General features: G+C 51.4%; 1 protein-coding gene across 23 annotated transcripts in view; it reads right to left on the bottom strand.

Annotated features, from left to right (window-relative positions):
- Positions 1–13830, bottom strand: part of ARSG (arylsulfatase G) — a 147242-nt gene that overhangs the window by 58105 nt on the left and 75307 nt on the right. For all 23 annotated transcript variants that reach the window (XR_012896913.1, XR_012896914.1, XR_012896916.1 and 20 more), the window contains one exon: positions 8733–8853. Coding sequence is in view for 18 of the 23 variants with exons in the window: in XM_075903975.1 (XP_075760090.1) it covers positions 8733–8853 (121 nt within the window). In the remaining 5 variants the exon portion in view is untranslated. The remainder of the gene's footprint in view (positions 1–8732; positions 8854–13830) is intronic.

Genomic DNA, 13830 nt, shown 5'->3' with positions numbered 1-13830 from the left:
TACTCTGTGTTTTCTACTCGGATACCAGCCCTGTTACACGAACTGTGCTATCGGGGCCTTTGAAAGAGAAGCGGCAGAACGTTTGGCGCTAGAGAACGGAATGTATTTAGCACGCAAGCTGCTGTTCTCCTGTAACATCCCCTCTAGACACCCTCCAGGATGCCTCTCAGAGAACAAGAAGCATTCTGGTCCTTCCTGCTATTATCACAGCTCTGCCAGTGGCAGGGATGTCTAAAAGACCTTTGCAGCAATGTGGGGCCAGCAACCAAGCCACAAGTTCATAATGACTTCATGTTTCTTAGATCATGCCCTGGAACAGCACTGTTCATCTCCACTGAGTCACTCAATCCGCTGGGGGGAAGTCTCTCTTCACGAATACGGACGTATTAAGGGGAGCTAAGGTGACAAGGAGTGGATGGGGTGGAATCGTTCTAGTTCAGTGTTTGACACCCTGAATCCACCCTGGATAATCCCCGGGAGCCCAAATATAATTGCAGGGCTAAGTGAGCAGGGTGGGCCAGTCTGTCAGATCATCTCTGCTTGGAATCCTGCTGTTTCCATATGGAGATGAATCACGAGGTTTCCTCCGGGGGAAGGAGTTGAAGTGATTCATAAGGTTTCCACTGGGCTAAAAATTAGAAACAGCTGCTGAAGTTGGAGGCAGCTGTCTGGCCAAGCTTAGCACGAGCGTTCACAGCTGACGAGCAATACGATGCCTGAGCAGGTGTTCTGACCGTCTCCGGACCTCGTGCAACTTCAGCTGGGGAAAACGAGCAGACTCCGGCTGCAGGGGCCAGGTCCCACTTCCCCCGTATCCAAACTACAAATGACACGTGAGAACTTTTTTCCATTTTCAGAGAGGCGCTACTCTATTTCCCCCCAAAGGAGAAAAACAGGATCTTAACATTTTCATAGGCAGGTTCCATGTGGAAAACATAAAAGGAACTGGGCCCAACTGGGCCGTGGCCACTCAGCGCGTTAGCTCCCTTTGACTCAACATCTGGTCTTCTCCCAGTTTGATGCACTTTTATGGAGCTAGGAGTCAACTGCTAGGGCTACTGTCTGTCCTCTGAAGTCCCCCAAAAGGGAAAGGAGGCCACCTGGTGCAGGGGTAGCAAATAAACAGACTGCCGGCTGGATGCAGTTTGCCAGGGTTAGCTCTTGGTGGGCTGCCAGATAATTTACCTACCTGAGCATCCGCAGGTACGGCCGCTTGCAGCTCCTGTTGGCCACAGTTCACTGTTCCTGGCCAACGGGAGCTGCAGGAAGCAGTGTGGGCCAGGCCCCTGCTTTTCCGCAGCTCCTGTTGAGCAGGAACAGTGAACTGTGGCCAGCAGGAATGGTGAGTACCTGCGGATACTCAGATAACAGAGGCTGGTGGCCTGCCAGAGCCTAGCCCTGGGTGAACTGCGTCCGACCTACAGACCGTTTATTGCCCACCCCTGCCACAGCAGTACTTTGAGAAGACCATGTCAACAGAGAGCTGCTTCAAACAGCATGCTTTACGGCAGGTGCACAGTGCTCCTGGCAGGTAGCAGCAAGGCAGAAAGAAGTGTTCACCTACTGGAATGCAGGGCAGTCAGGCCTGATTTCTTCAGCTAGAGGACTCCCGTGCTGATGCTATGCTCTGCCCATATCGGCACCTTTCAGGCAAAGAACTCAAGGGCGCTGACACACAGATCCTGATACCATTTTGCAGATGAGAAACTGAGGCATAGTGAGGCTAAGCCACCCGCCCCCAAGGTCACACAGTGAAGCAGCAGCAGAGCTGAGAACAGTCCTGGCTCTCAAAGCCCTACGCAGCCAGGCCAAAGGGAGAACAAGAGCAGGCCTCCAGCACAGGCTCCTGCTATCCTAACAGCTCAGTCAGGGCCAGGGTGGCTGACAGGACTGCTGGATTCCTGGGCAATGGGGTGGGAGGTGATGGCTCCTTTCTCTGGGAAAGAGTGGGGCTGGGGCAGCCAGGCTCCTGCACCACCCAGATGATGTGGCGCCTTTCCTGCCGGCCGGAGCGCAGAGTGTGGGGCTCCAGCGGTGATTCTAAAGGGCCTAGTAGCAGCATTGGCAGCCAGGAGTTCGAGGCCCTTTAGAATTTCTGGGCTCCGGGGCACTGGCCCCCTTCACCTCCTCCCCCGCCTCCCGTCAGTGCCATCCCAGAACAGATGCTAACAGCAATTCCCCAGGGGCAGCTATAAATGCTCATAACATCTAGCATCCTTCCGGCCCCGCTGCCCTCTGAGCAGCTGCAGGAGCGGAGATTATCACGAGCTCAAGGTATTTCTGGGGCCCTCATCACCATGGTACCCTGGCCTGGTCCCATTATGGGAGCCTTTATGTTCAATTGCTCAGCAGCGCGCCAAATCCCCTCCCTCGGCCTGTCCTGGCTCTGCAGAGCTGCCCATGGAAGGCTGTTACCAGGAGAGCTCAGCCTCTGGAATGTTGATTAGCGCTGGCCTTTTGCAGGTCCCAGCCTGTCCGAAGAACGGAGCAGGGGCGGGAGACAGGAAAACACGTTGCTGAACAGCTGCTGGTTTAGCAGCATGCAGTGGGAACAAGTGACAGCCCCTAGAGGAGCCAATCAGTGCCCTGGGCCATGGCCTCAGGCCAGGGCACATCACGCAAATGCTGCCTCTCATCTACCCTGCCCCTTCTCCTTTCCCACCCAAAGGGAACATTCCTTACCCAAGCGGCGAGGAGTCCTGTGGCACCAGACTAACCGAAGTGTTGGAGCATAAGCTTTAGTGGGCAAAGACCCACTTTGTCAGATGCATGACAAAATGGGTCTTTGTCCACAAAAGCTTATGCTCCAACACTTCGGTTAGTCTATAAGGTGCCACAGGACTCCTCGCCGCTTTTGCAGATTCAGACTAACACGGCTACCCCCCTGATTCCTTACCCAAGGCCATCCCTTATCCTGCACGCTCCTCATGGCGCGGTGCAGCCTACAGCCCCCTTGCACAGGTATAAACAGCAGTGTAGACAGTTTAAGTGAGCAGAGTAAAGACACGCCAGAGCCTTAGGGTATGTACCCAGCATGTGCATACAGTAATTACTCGTTTAACACATGCCTGTTTAACACGTTTTTGCAATAGCACGATTTTTTTTTAGGGAACGTTTTTGGAATAACACGACCGTCCCCGAAATAACACAAAAATAATCAAGTGGCGGATTACTTCGCACGGCAGTATAAGTTGGTGAAAACAGTGGTAATACGCATGAGCGGATGAATACACATGGTCACAGCGCTCCTCCGCTCACTCATGTGTTTATCTTTGTGTTTTAACAAACCGCGGCGGCGACTTGCGTTGCTAGTTATCATAGAATCATAGAATAATAGGACTGGAAGGGACCTCAAGAGGTCATCGAGTCCAGCCCCCCACCCTCAAGGCAGGACCAAGCTCCGTCTACACCATCCCTGACAGATGTCTATCCAACCTGTTCTTAAATATCTCCAGAGAGGGAGATTCCACCACCTCCCTTGGCAATTTATTCCAATATTTGACCATCCTGACAGTTAGGAATTTTTTCCTAATGTCTAATCTAAACCTCCCCTGCTGCACTTTAAGCCCATTACTCCATGTCCTGTCCTCAGTAACCAAGAGGAACAAATTTTCTCCTTCCTCCTTGTGACACCCTTTTAGATATTTGAAAACCGCTATCATGTCCCCCCCCCCTTAATCTTCTTTTTTCCAAACTAAACAAGCCCAGTTCATGAAGCCTGGCTTCACAGGTCATGTTCTCTAAACCTTTAATCATTCTTGTCGCTCTTCTCTGTACCCTTTCCAATTTCTCCACATCTTTCTTGAAATGTGGTGCCCAGAAATGGACACAGTACTCCAGCTGAGGCCTAACTAGCGCAGAGTAGAGTGGCAGAATGACTTCACGAGTTTTGCTTACAACACACCTGTTGATACAACCTAGAATCATATTTGCTTTTTTTGCAACAGCATCACACTGTTGGCTCATATTCAACTTGTGGTCCACTATGACTCCTAGATCCCTTTCCGCCATGCTCCTTCCTAGACAGTCGCTTCCCATCTTGTATGTATGGAACTGATTGTTCCTTCCTAAGTGGAGCACTTTGCATTTCTCTTTATTAAACCTCATCCTGTTTACCTCTGACCATTTCTCTAACTTGCTAAGGTCATTTTGAATTATGTCCCTATCCTCCAAAGAAGTCGCAACCCCACCCAGTTTATCTAATGTTGACGTTGACAACCCAGCACCAACACAAAATTGGCTTTGCCACCACCACCTGAAACGCAACCCCCGCCTTTTCCATTTTTTTGAATGGGAAAATTGGCCCTGTATAGCACGTTTTCACTTAGCACAAACATTTTCAGAAACACATCTATAGTGTTAAATGAGGAATTACTGTATTTAACATGGCTCTCTACGCACCCAAGCAGTGCTCCCCGGTCTACACCACCGCGGTACAGTGTCCTGCTGCCTGAGCCTTTCCCTGTCACAGTGACAGGGAAAGTTTCCTAAAATTTAAGTCAACTCCTCTACAGTGTTTAGGAGTGCAAAAAAGCAATTCTTACTGCACAGGCATCTCAACTGAAGCCCTCTGATGAGTAGCTCTAGCAAATAGCAAAGCTTTGCTCCCATGTATCTTAGTGGTCTAGTGAGTCAGGACTTTATTAATTTTCTTTTAAAGCTGATCATTTAAAATTGGGTCTAAACTACTTAGTATATTTCTATGACTGACCGTGCCTGTTGTTTGTCCCTATGTTATGCTTTTGTATTATTTGCTTTTACTGCTAACAATCCTTATTCAAAACAGGACACTGGCTACAACTCCAGAACTGACACAGGTGCTACTACTAGTAGGGATGTTAAAATGCGTGTATTCAGGTAAACATGTAGACACTGAAAATTTCAGAAGTTACATATTTACACATGGGGGGGAGAGCTGATACAAAGGCAGCAGCATGGGCAGGACAGTTGCACATAATCATGAAAGTTAACCAATGTAACCATTTGCACGTTTACACGTTCACATCCCTAACTACTAGTGAAAACTAAGCGCTATTGGAGTGGAAAGCAAAGGCTACCTAAATGAGATAATGTGTAACTTTAGAAACAATTAGTTGTGTAGCACCTTAGAGACTAACATACTTTTTTTTTGTCTCAAAGGTGCTACACAGCTACTCGTTTTTAAATGAGATAAAGTGAGGAAATGTGTAGACACTGCAGTCAGCAAACTGACTCCCTCCCAAATAAAGAAAACAACCCCAAACAGCAGCCAGAACGGTGTATAAATCAGACACTGGGGGGGAGGGGGAGGGAGGAACCAGTTCAGAGAAGATTTGTGTCAAGGAAAAGCCTGTAACATCAAAGGCAGTTTTGCTATTGCTAACTCACAAGTACAAGATAAAAGGGAGTGGATTCTCATCACAGAACAGTTGGCTATATGCACTCAAGCAGGGAGGTACAGTAGAAATGCAATCAGCTTTCCAGCATGAGTGTTTGGGAGGGGCCAGGCCAACTGATTGCTGACCCACGGATGTGCCCGTATTAGAATGTAATGCACACGCTCCAAGATGCTGGATTGCTTTGACAGACTCATCTGTTTCTCCAGCTGCAGGGTGGAGCACATCCCAGACCAACTATATCAGACTGGCTGGAACAACTCAAGCCGCAGCTGGCTAAAGGACAGGGAGCCAAGCAACTTCAGACACATCCGGTGGGTTCTGTGGGTTTGGACTATGGTTCAGAAGTGCACCTTTGTCTAGCTTGTAGGTAGAAAACACGCAAAACGGCAGGGAGCTGAGCCCTAAACTGGCTGACAGGTTGTCCTAGTCCTAGAAAGAGCAAGCTACTGTTTGTCCTTTATTTAAACAGTTTCCCAAACCCAGGGAGCATCTGGCCCTGACAGGGTTAATTCACTGCTGGGGAGAACTAGAAAACTTGCTCACCTTTAAAGGGGTGCTCCAGAGACACAAGCTGATGGTTTGAAAGGCCACGTATGCAAGGCACTTCTCATTTGAGTGTTACGGGATATCCCCTGTATGTGCCCGGGTAGCCTCACCCACGGAGCGGCTTGTTTTTGCAGATACAGATGTGGATGCAAAATTTCCTATCCACGCAGGGCTCTACTTATCGTCTCCATGGGAATGCGAAGAGCAGAGCAGGACACAGCCCTAGCTCTGGGAACAGCCCTGCGCAGGCAAGGAGAGAACACATTTTCCATCCCATCCCAGCCTCCTCAGCTGAATTTCCAGGAGTCCGCAGGGTCTCACAGGAACACAAGTGGTTTGAGACAGGAGCATGTTATTAATCAGCGGGTAACCACAGGCAGGGCAGATCAGAGCTCTAGCAGCAATAAACTGGAGACAACAGTCAAACTAAATGAGTACCCAATGCAACCTTTCAGAAAGTGTTGCTATTATGACAATCAAGGGCTTAAGGTCAAAAAATAAAGTATTCCTTTGGGTATCAGCATTCCCGGGCTGTTGCACTGCCTAGCAGCCTGCAACAGCCGCCCAGACCCAGCATGGTGCTCTGCATTACCCCCATGCCAGCACCGTACTCTCTACTACCCACAGTCTCTAGCACTGCATTCCCTGGTGTCCTGCAGCATTGTAACCCGAGCCTGCATCGTGCTCTCTTTTGCCCTGCAGTCTCTGCTTCCCTGCCCCACGACAGACTGTCCATCTTCCCTTTCTTCGTTGTGACCCTCTCTTGCACCTTCTTCAATTTCCTCCCCTCGCGCTTTTGGAAACTCCCGTGATGGAAACGGGCAGTCCCGCAAGTGCAGGGGTCAGCAGCCGATGGCTCCGGAGCCAAATCCGGCTCGTCCGTCATTCCCAAAACACACACAACTTTTGACATTCAAATGAACAATGGATTCAACATTTTAAAAGAGCGTCATTACTCGTGTCAAGAGGGTCTGTTTTGGTCTATTTCACCTTGAACCAGAGGCGAAAGGAAGGCAGTGTGCCTGGATAAGAACCGGCTATGCCCCAGCAAGTACCAGCTGGGACACACTGCTCATGTGAAGGGCCGGCTGAGGATGTGCTGTAGGGGCGGGTGCATGCTCTCAGCTGGGATACTGAGAGGAGCTGGAGGCAGCAGATGCCTCCATCTGTCCGCAGCGGCCTGGCTCCAGCCCCCATCTGACAGCCATGGTCTGTCCCCAGCTGTCGTGCTCCTGGGGTAGACCCTGTGGCCCAGTCCTGGTGGCCCCGCAACTTCTACAACAGCCCGGCTCAGGTGCGGCCCAGCCCCGATCCTGGGGCAGTCCCTGCAGCCTGGCCCCCATCTGGCAGTAGGAAGGGGCTGGCGGCAGCCCCCCTCCTGCTGCAGCACGGATAGGAGGGGAGGCCATGATCTGACTGCGGTGGTCCTGGCTTGGCCCCTCATCCAGCCCTGCCCTGGCCAGGTAAGGTAATACAGCCCCAGAGCCTACCCCCCCATACTCTACTTCCCACCTCCAGCACCTTGTCGCCTGCACCTCCCACATATCCCAATCCTCTATAAGCCCCTCATACACCCCAACCCTGACTCCTGCAGCCCCACATCCACAAACTGCACCCCCACCAGCAGCAGAAGTCCAAGTCCGTGAGTACAATGTTTCACACATGCGATTATTCATCATCAAGTCATTATGAACTTGCATATTTTCAGCCCTGCAAATGGGCCGCCTTCTCCCGGCTTTTGTTGACCGCTTGTTCTGAATTTTGATGTAGTCTGGCCCTTTGGTTTGAAAAGGCTGCCAACCCCCGTGCTAGCAGATCTCTGAACCCAAGCCCTTCTATTGTGGCTATTATATTTCTCTGGAACTGCTTTGAGGCTTTCAGCCACAGCCAGGCAAATGGCCACTCGAGACGTTAATTCCCTGACTATTGCTTAGAAACGGGACCTGCACAGCTAATTGTAGCATTTCACTGTGACCCATCACTATACACTCATTGCAATAAGGGTCATCCAAACTCACACAGCCAATGGGCTTTCTCCATCTCTCCCCCACCTCTGTTGTTTATCTCAGGCATCAACAAAGGGCCCCATAAAAAAATACTAAATACCAAACATGCAAGGGATTTGGACAGCAAATCCCAACCGGGAGCCAGTTTGAGATGCTCCCGAGCAGGACAGATTTTTAAAGCAATGAGCTTCACCATGACTTTAGCTATGGGATGCTCATTAACGACCGTGGAGTCCTGCCGCCAACATCTTGTGTAACTCTCCGAAAACATGTCAGTGCAGTGGTGGTTCGGCTAACCGCATTTCTCATGCACTAGGATGCTGGGAGATGGCCCTATTGTCATGTGGACTGAATGCGGCAGGATACGGGACGGGCTGCCCTACTTACAGATTGATAATGGGCACGTTGTTCAAGCCAAGGTCAGAGCGCATAAGAGCTTAATCGTAACGCTGTTTGGTCAGATCAAGACAGACACGCTCCGCTGGCTTCAAGTGCCTGGGATTTTTGTTTATCTTTCATGCTAGTGCTACGGTGACCCACATACTGCTTGGGGTGGCGTTCTTCCCGCTGCATCTCAGCCATGAAATGCACAGGGAGCAAGATCTGACAGGTCAACTGCCGAGCAAAACCGAAAGGGGCAAGGGCCAAGTTGTGGTCTCTGGCTACTCACAGGCAGCTCCTGGTGATGCCAGAGACACACGGAGCCCAAGGCTTAACAACTCGCCCTCAGTGAGGTGGTGTTTGGAATACCTTCCCCCCTTCCTCCCCGGCAGCAGAACGCTGAAGAGAATGCACAACGTACCTTGTGCCCTTGGTGCGACTGCCCAAAGAGAACCTCGGACACGTCTGAGCCATCGAAACGCCGGTGGGGAGGGAGACTTGCCTTTGCCAGGGACACCAAGGTGGGGAAAATGTCCGTGGCGCTGGAGCGAAGAGGAAGGTTTCATTAGAACACGGAGGCAACGTCCTGGAAAAATCCACACCCCTGGGCAGTTGCGCCTATCCCTCAGACAGCTCTTCCCAGGCCTGACAGAAACGCCAGAGCCCCTGGGGAATGCTGGAGTTCGATCCTCCCACTTATCGGAGCTAATGGTGCTTGGAAGTCAGGGCACCCATCCAAGAAGCTACCATAATCCCCAGCCGTGGCGAGTTGAATGGCCCAGCTGGCTGTCAGCATGCTCTGTGGAGGAGACGGAAATGCCTGGTAACCTGTATCGATTAGCACCCTTTTAAGCTAGCAAGCGTGTATGTGAGACAAGCCAGCACGTCTTACACAAATCAATGTGCCAAAGGACACAGCCGCTGGAAAGAGCCCAGGAGCGTGAGCCCCCCAGCGACAGGATGTGTTGGACAATTTCACTACTACATATACGAGAGAATGGGTCAAAATGGGCTTTGCCCAGCAGCCTTGTAGAACAGGGCCAGAGCTGTGAGGGAACATGGTTTCTCTCCAGGCACTTATTGGGCCTCCACACCAGTGTTCCTGAGAGAGACTGACCCCAGGAGAGATTTAGGGGGCGCCCAGCTGATTGGCAGAGCACTCACACCTGCGCACAGCATGTGTTTCCACTGGTGGTGCACATCCACATGCCTCAGCGCACATAATAAAATTTACTCTGCACATGAATGGAAAAAATTAGAGGGAACACTGCTCCCCACCTCTGCAGCATCTGAGCATCTCTCACTGCCCTCGATCAATGTGTCCTCATCTCTCAAGTGAGGGTAGGAAGCCTTATTGTCACAGATGGAGACCTAAGGTCTTGAAGGGTGTCTGTGGTAGGGAGTATCTTTATATTCTGTCTGTACAGCACCTAGCGCAATGGCCTTCAGGTCCACATCTGGGGCTCCTCAGTGCTACCTCAATATGCACAATAAGCAGGTGGGATTGGAAACCTAATTCTCCCAAGTGCCAGCCCATTGCCCTAACTCCTACATCAGCCATGGGCAACCGAGGCTAGTGAGGGGGCTGCAAGATTTTCATAACAAGATGGTCTCCCGGGATAGGGTAATTTTGCTGACAGTGCTGCTGTACCTAGAATTTGCAGTGTGCCGACTGAACCGTAGCAGCGCTGTGACTAGACAGAGGGAACACACGACTTCCACGGCCAATGTTGTGTGCAATCAGCATGCACCTCACTTCACGTGCCCCTGCTTTATGGGCATGACAATTTAGAAATACCGGCAGGAAAAAACAGACATGGGCAGAAACCTGAAGAACCTGGTAACCCTGCGCGTGGGCAACGGTAAACAAAATGTCTCGTAGGCCACCCACAGAACCTCGGTGGATCACAGGTTGCCCACCACTGTCCCAACCTCCCTGCTGGCAGGGCTGAATATCTCCTTCCAGAAAGGAATTCACAAGCACTGCGGACACTGAGGAATCTTACAGGCCTCCAGGTGCTCGGATACCCGGAGTCCATATCAGCAAGGAAGCCGGCAAGGCAGCTGCAGGAGAGCCTCATAACCCTTTCTGAAGGCCTCCTGGAAGGTGCCAAGTTACCCTCTGAAGGGAAAGTGCTAACTCAGTCACTTTTCACTCCACTTACGGCAGATCCTGTAGCCTAGGAAAATGTGGTCTCACTTATGCATTGCACAGAGAAGTCATAGACACCAGACTGGAAAATGAGAGCAGTGCTGTTTTGTGCATTTATACCGAAAAGCCGTCAGCATTTCCACCATCATCCTCTCTTCTCAGGGGTTTACAGCTCAGCCACAAAATACTGCTCTGGGCTAATGCTCAGTTATTCCATGTATTAAGATCCTGACCGAGAGAGAAGCAGGCAGTTCAGTATCCTGCCACCCAGGAGCTGCGCTGTATAGACCCCTAAGGCCAGGAAAGGGAAGGGCAGGAGTTTCTTCCTGCTGTTTGTGGACCGCAGCCAACTGTTAATGTGCCGATTGACACGAACATGGTCTGGTGAACTGAGCATGGGACTGGTACCAGGAATCACTGAGCTCCCGGCTCTGCTACTGACTTCTTGAGTAGCCTTGGGTAAGTCATTTAACCTTTCCAGGCTAAATTCACCGCTGTCAGAAGCAGGCACAACTCCAGTGAGATAAGAAGCAAATCCAGCTCTCCACCTTTCTGTTCCCCCTCATCTAACCCTCACTCTCTGTAGCTCTGCTTCTCTTCTAAACCTCCCTGTTGTGAAGCACAAATATGAACGCACTCCTAGGGATGTGAACGACTAGTTGACAGTCAACTAGTCGCTTCCCTCCCCCAGCCTCCATCTTGCTGCCTCTGTCAGAAAGAGGCAGCAAGAAAGGGGGGAAGAGGAAGGGCTATTTCAAAGCAGCAGCACCACATGTAGCCTGGGACCAGCTGGGGTGTCCCCAGGCTGCATGTGGTGTTTCAAAGCGGCAGCGCCACATGGAGCCTGGGATCAGCTAGGGACTCCCCTGCTGACCCTGGGCTCCATGCAGCACTGCCGCTTTGAAACGCTGTGTGCAGACTGGGGACACCCCAGCTGGTCCCAGGCTCCCCATGGCGTTTCAAAGTGGCAGCGCCAGGGAGTCCCCAGCTAACCCGGGGCTCCACGCGGTGCTTTTGCCTTTGAAATGTAGCAACAGCTGTTGCTACACTTCAAAGGTAAAGGCACCCTATCGACTAATCAAATAGCCAATGCAAAATGCCTCCACTATTCGATTAGTCTATTACTCCATATTTAACATCCCTATGCACTTCCATGAGTGCCATGTATGATTCCTACATTCTCTGGCGTGGACAGCCACCAGTAAGCGTGCATGCCAGGCAATCTAGGATGGTCAAAACAAGGTCCATGCTGACTCTGAGGACAGATATGTCCTCCCAGGACAGTCCCAGCCCTTTATAAAGGAACCAGGATGTCAGTATGGATGAGTGACACTCTCCAGGGCTCCCTGGACCATGGGCACATTTCATGTTTAAAAACATGTTGAGATCCACAGATTAAACTGCCAGGTAAGAGCTCAGCAGTGTTCACAGCCTGCTTCAATACGAAACAATGGGGCTGGAGATTTTGAAGAGGGCAGCCGATGCTAGAGAGTGGATTACATGAGTGGCCCTTCTTCATCTCCGGCTACACTTATAGGTTTTTGTGCAAAAACGGTGGTTTTTGCGTAAAAACCCGTGAAGCATCCACACCCCAGGCACACTTCTACGCAAGAAAATCTACAGTCAATTGACAGAACAGAGGGCTTTTTGCGGTGTAGGTAAACCTCCTTCTACAAGGCATAACTCCTTTTTGCGCTACAGCTCTTGGACAAAAAGGCATGTGTGGACGCTCCGCAGGGGTATCTTGTGCAAAAAAAGCCTATCAGAAAAAGCACAGGTGAATGGCCATCAGAGCTTTCTTGTGCAAGAGCGTCCATGCAGTGTGGAAATGCGTTTTGAGGTGTGGACGCACTTTTGCGCAAGAAGTTTTTGCTTAAGAACTCTTCCATAAAAGACTTCTTGCGCAAAAACCCTGCAGTGTAGACGTAGCCTGAGCGGGCCGCAAGATTGTTGTAACCAAGACGGTCTCCTGGGATAGGGTAGTTTTGCTAAGTGCACCTAGAACTTGCGGGGTGTGCCGATCGAATTGTAGCAGCGCTATGATAGGATGCAGAGGGAGCGCACGGCCAATACTGTTTGCGATCAGTACGCACCTCGCTTCACATGCTCTTGCTTTACATGTGTGTCACGTTAGTAATACTGGTAGGGAAAAATCAACATGGATAGAAACCAGAGCAATCAGGCAACACTGCACATGGGCAACAGTATATAGAATGTCTTGCAGGCCACACACAACCCTCATGGCCCACAAGTTGCCCACCACTGATCTCGACTCTTAACTCCCATTGACTTTCCAGAATAGCTAGGCGCGTGGGCCCCTATGAAAACCGTAGCCGGTGCTCCTTGGACTACGAAACCTCTAGCAAGCAGCTTTGAGAAGGCCCCTTATGCTGGGCTCCTACAAAAGTTACAAAAAGGCTACAAGTCTCAGGGCACGGGGATGCCATCGTGGGCAGAGTAAGTCAGCAACCATCACCACCCCCTCCTCAGGGGCTTAGTCTTGAGACGTTAAAGGGCGTTGGATAGAATAAGGAAACATAACTGATAACTGCCCCCAGCCCTAGAACTGCAACCTCTGAAGCTCTCCGTGTTCTCAGAGGCCCTTATCTCCCACATGCCTAAGTTGCCTGAACAGGGTGGTAACTCCCTGCTTGCTGGGCTCCTCAAAGGTCTCTGTCCCAGCTACAGCACTGACAGGCACGTGGGGGAGTCTGTCAGTGCTCCTTCAGCCCCTGGTGCTTCCAGGCGGCTGGGCTGAGCCACTTGATCACACCCCTGCTTTAGGCAGCCAACATTAGCGGGGGCAGGTGCCACTGTTGAAGACACAAGCCCCCCTGGCAGGAGCTCAGACTTGTGCTGGGATCTCGGGTAACTCGCCGAACCTACGTCTTAGCTCGCCGGGCCTGAGGAAGGCGAAACGGCCCTGCACCTTCCCTGTCTCGTGGGGCACTGGGAGTGGATTATTGTTACTGGGCTGCCGCAGAAGGGCCATTGCAAGCAGCAGTCCAAGTGCCAGGTCTGACAGGGCCCAGGCCTGAACTCCTGACTCAACCAACACTCAAGAGTCAAGCAGCAAGACTGGAAACCAAGGGGAGCACCTCTGGCCTGGGCTGCCTGGTACTATCCCGGGTGCGTTGACTTGGAAGCAGAAGAACTTGAGGCTCCTACTTCTCCGGCTGCTAAGACACCGAGCGGCCAAACGACGCCGAGGAGAGCAGAAAGGCAGGCCCTGGCTAACACCCTCTCCTAGAGGCCGGCTGATGGGTTAGGCTATTAAACAAATCAGGCTGCAAACAGTGAACACTCGGGTCTCATCGCAGGGGAATCCTGCCCACGCCGACCAGCTTTCCTCAGTGACAGTTGCTCG

The sequence above is a fragment of the Pelodiscus sinensis genome, chromosome 20 (genome assembly GCF_049634645.1).
Source record: "Pelodiscus sinensis isolate JC-2024 chromosome 20, ASM4963464v1, whole genome shotgun sequence".
Lineage (NCBI taxonomy): Eukaryota > Metazoa > Chordata > Testudines > Trionychidae > Pelodiscus > Pelodiscus sinensis.
Note: the sequence above shows the minus strand (reverse complement) of the source record. Positions and strands in the feature narration are given on the sequence as shown.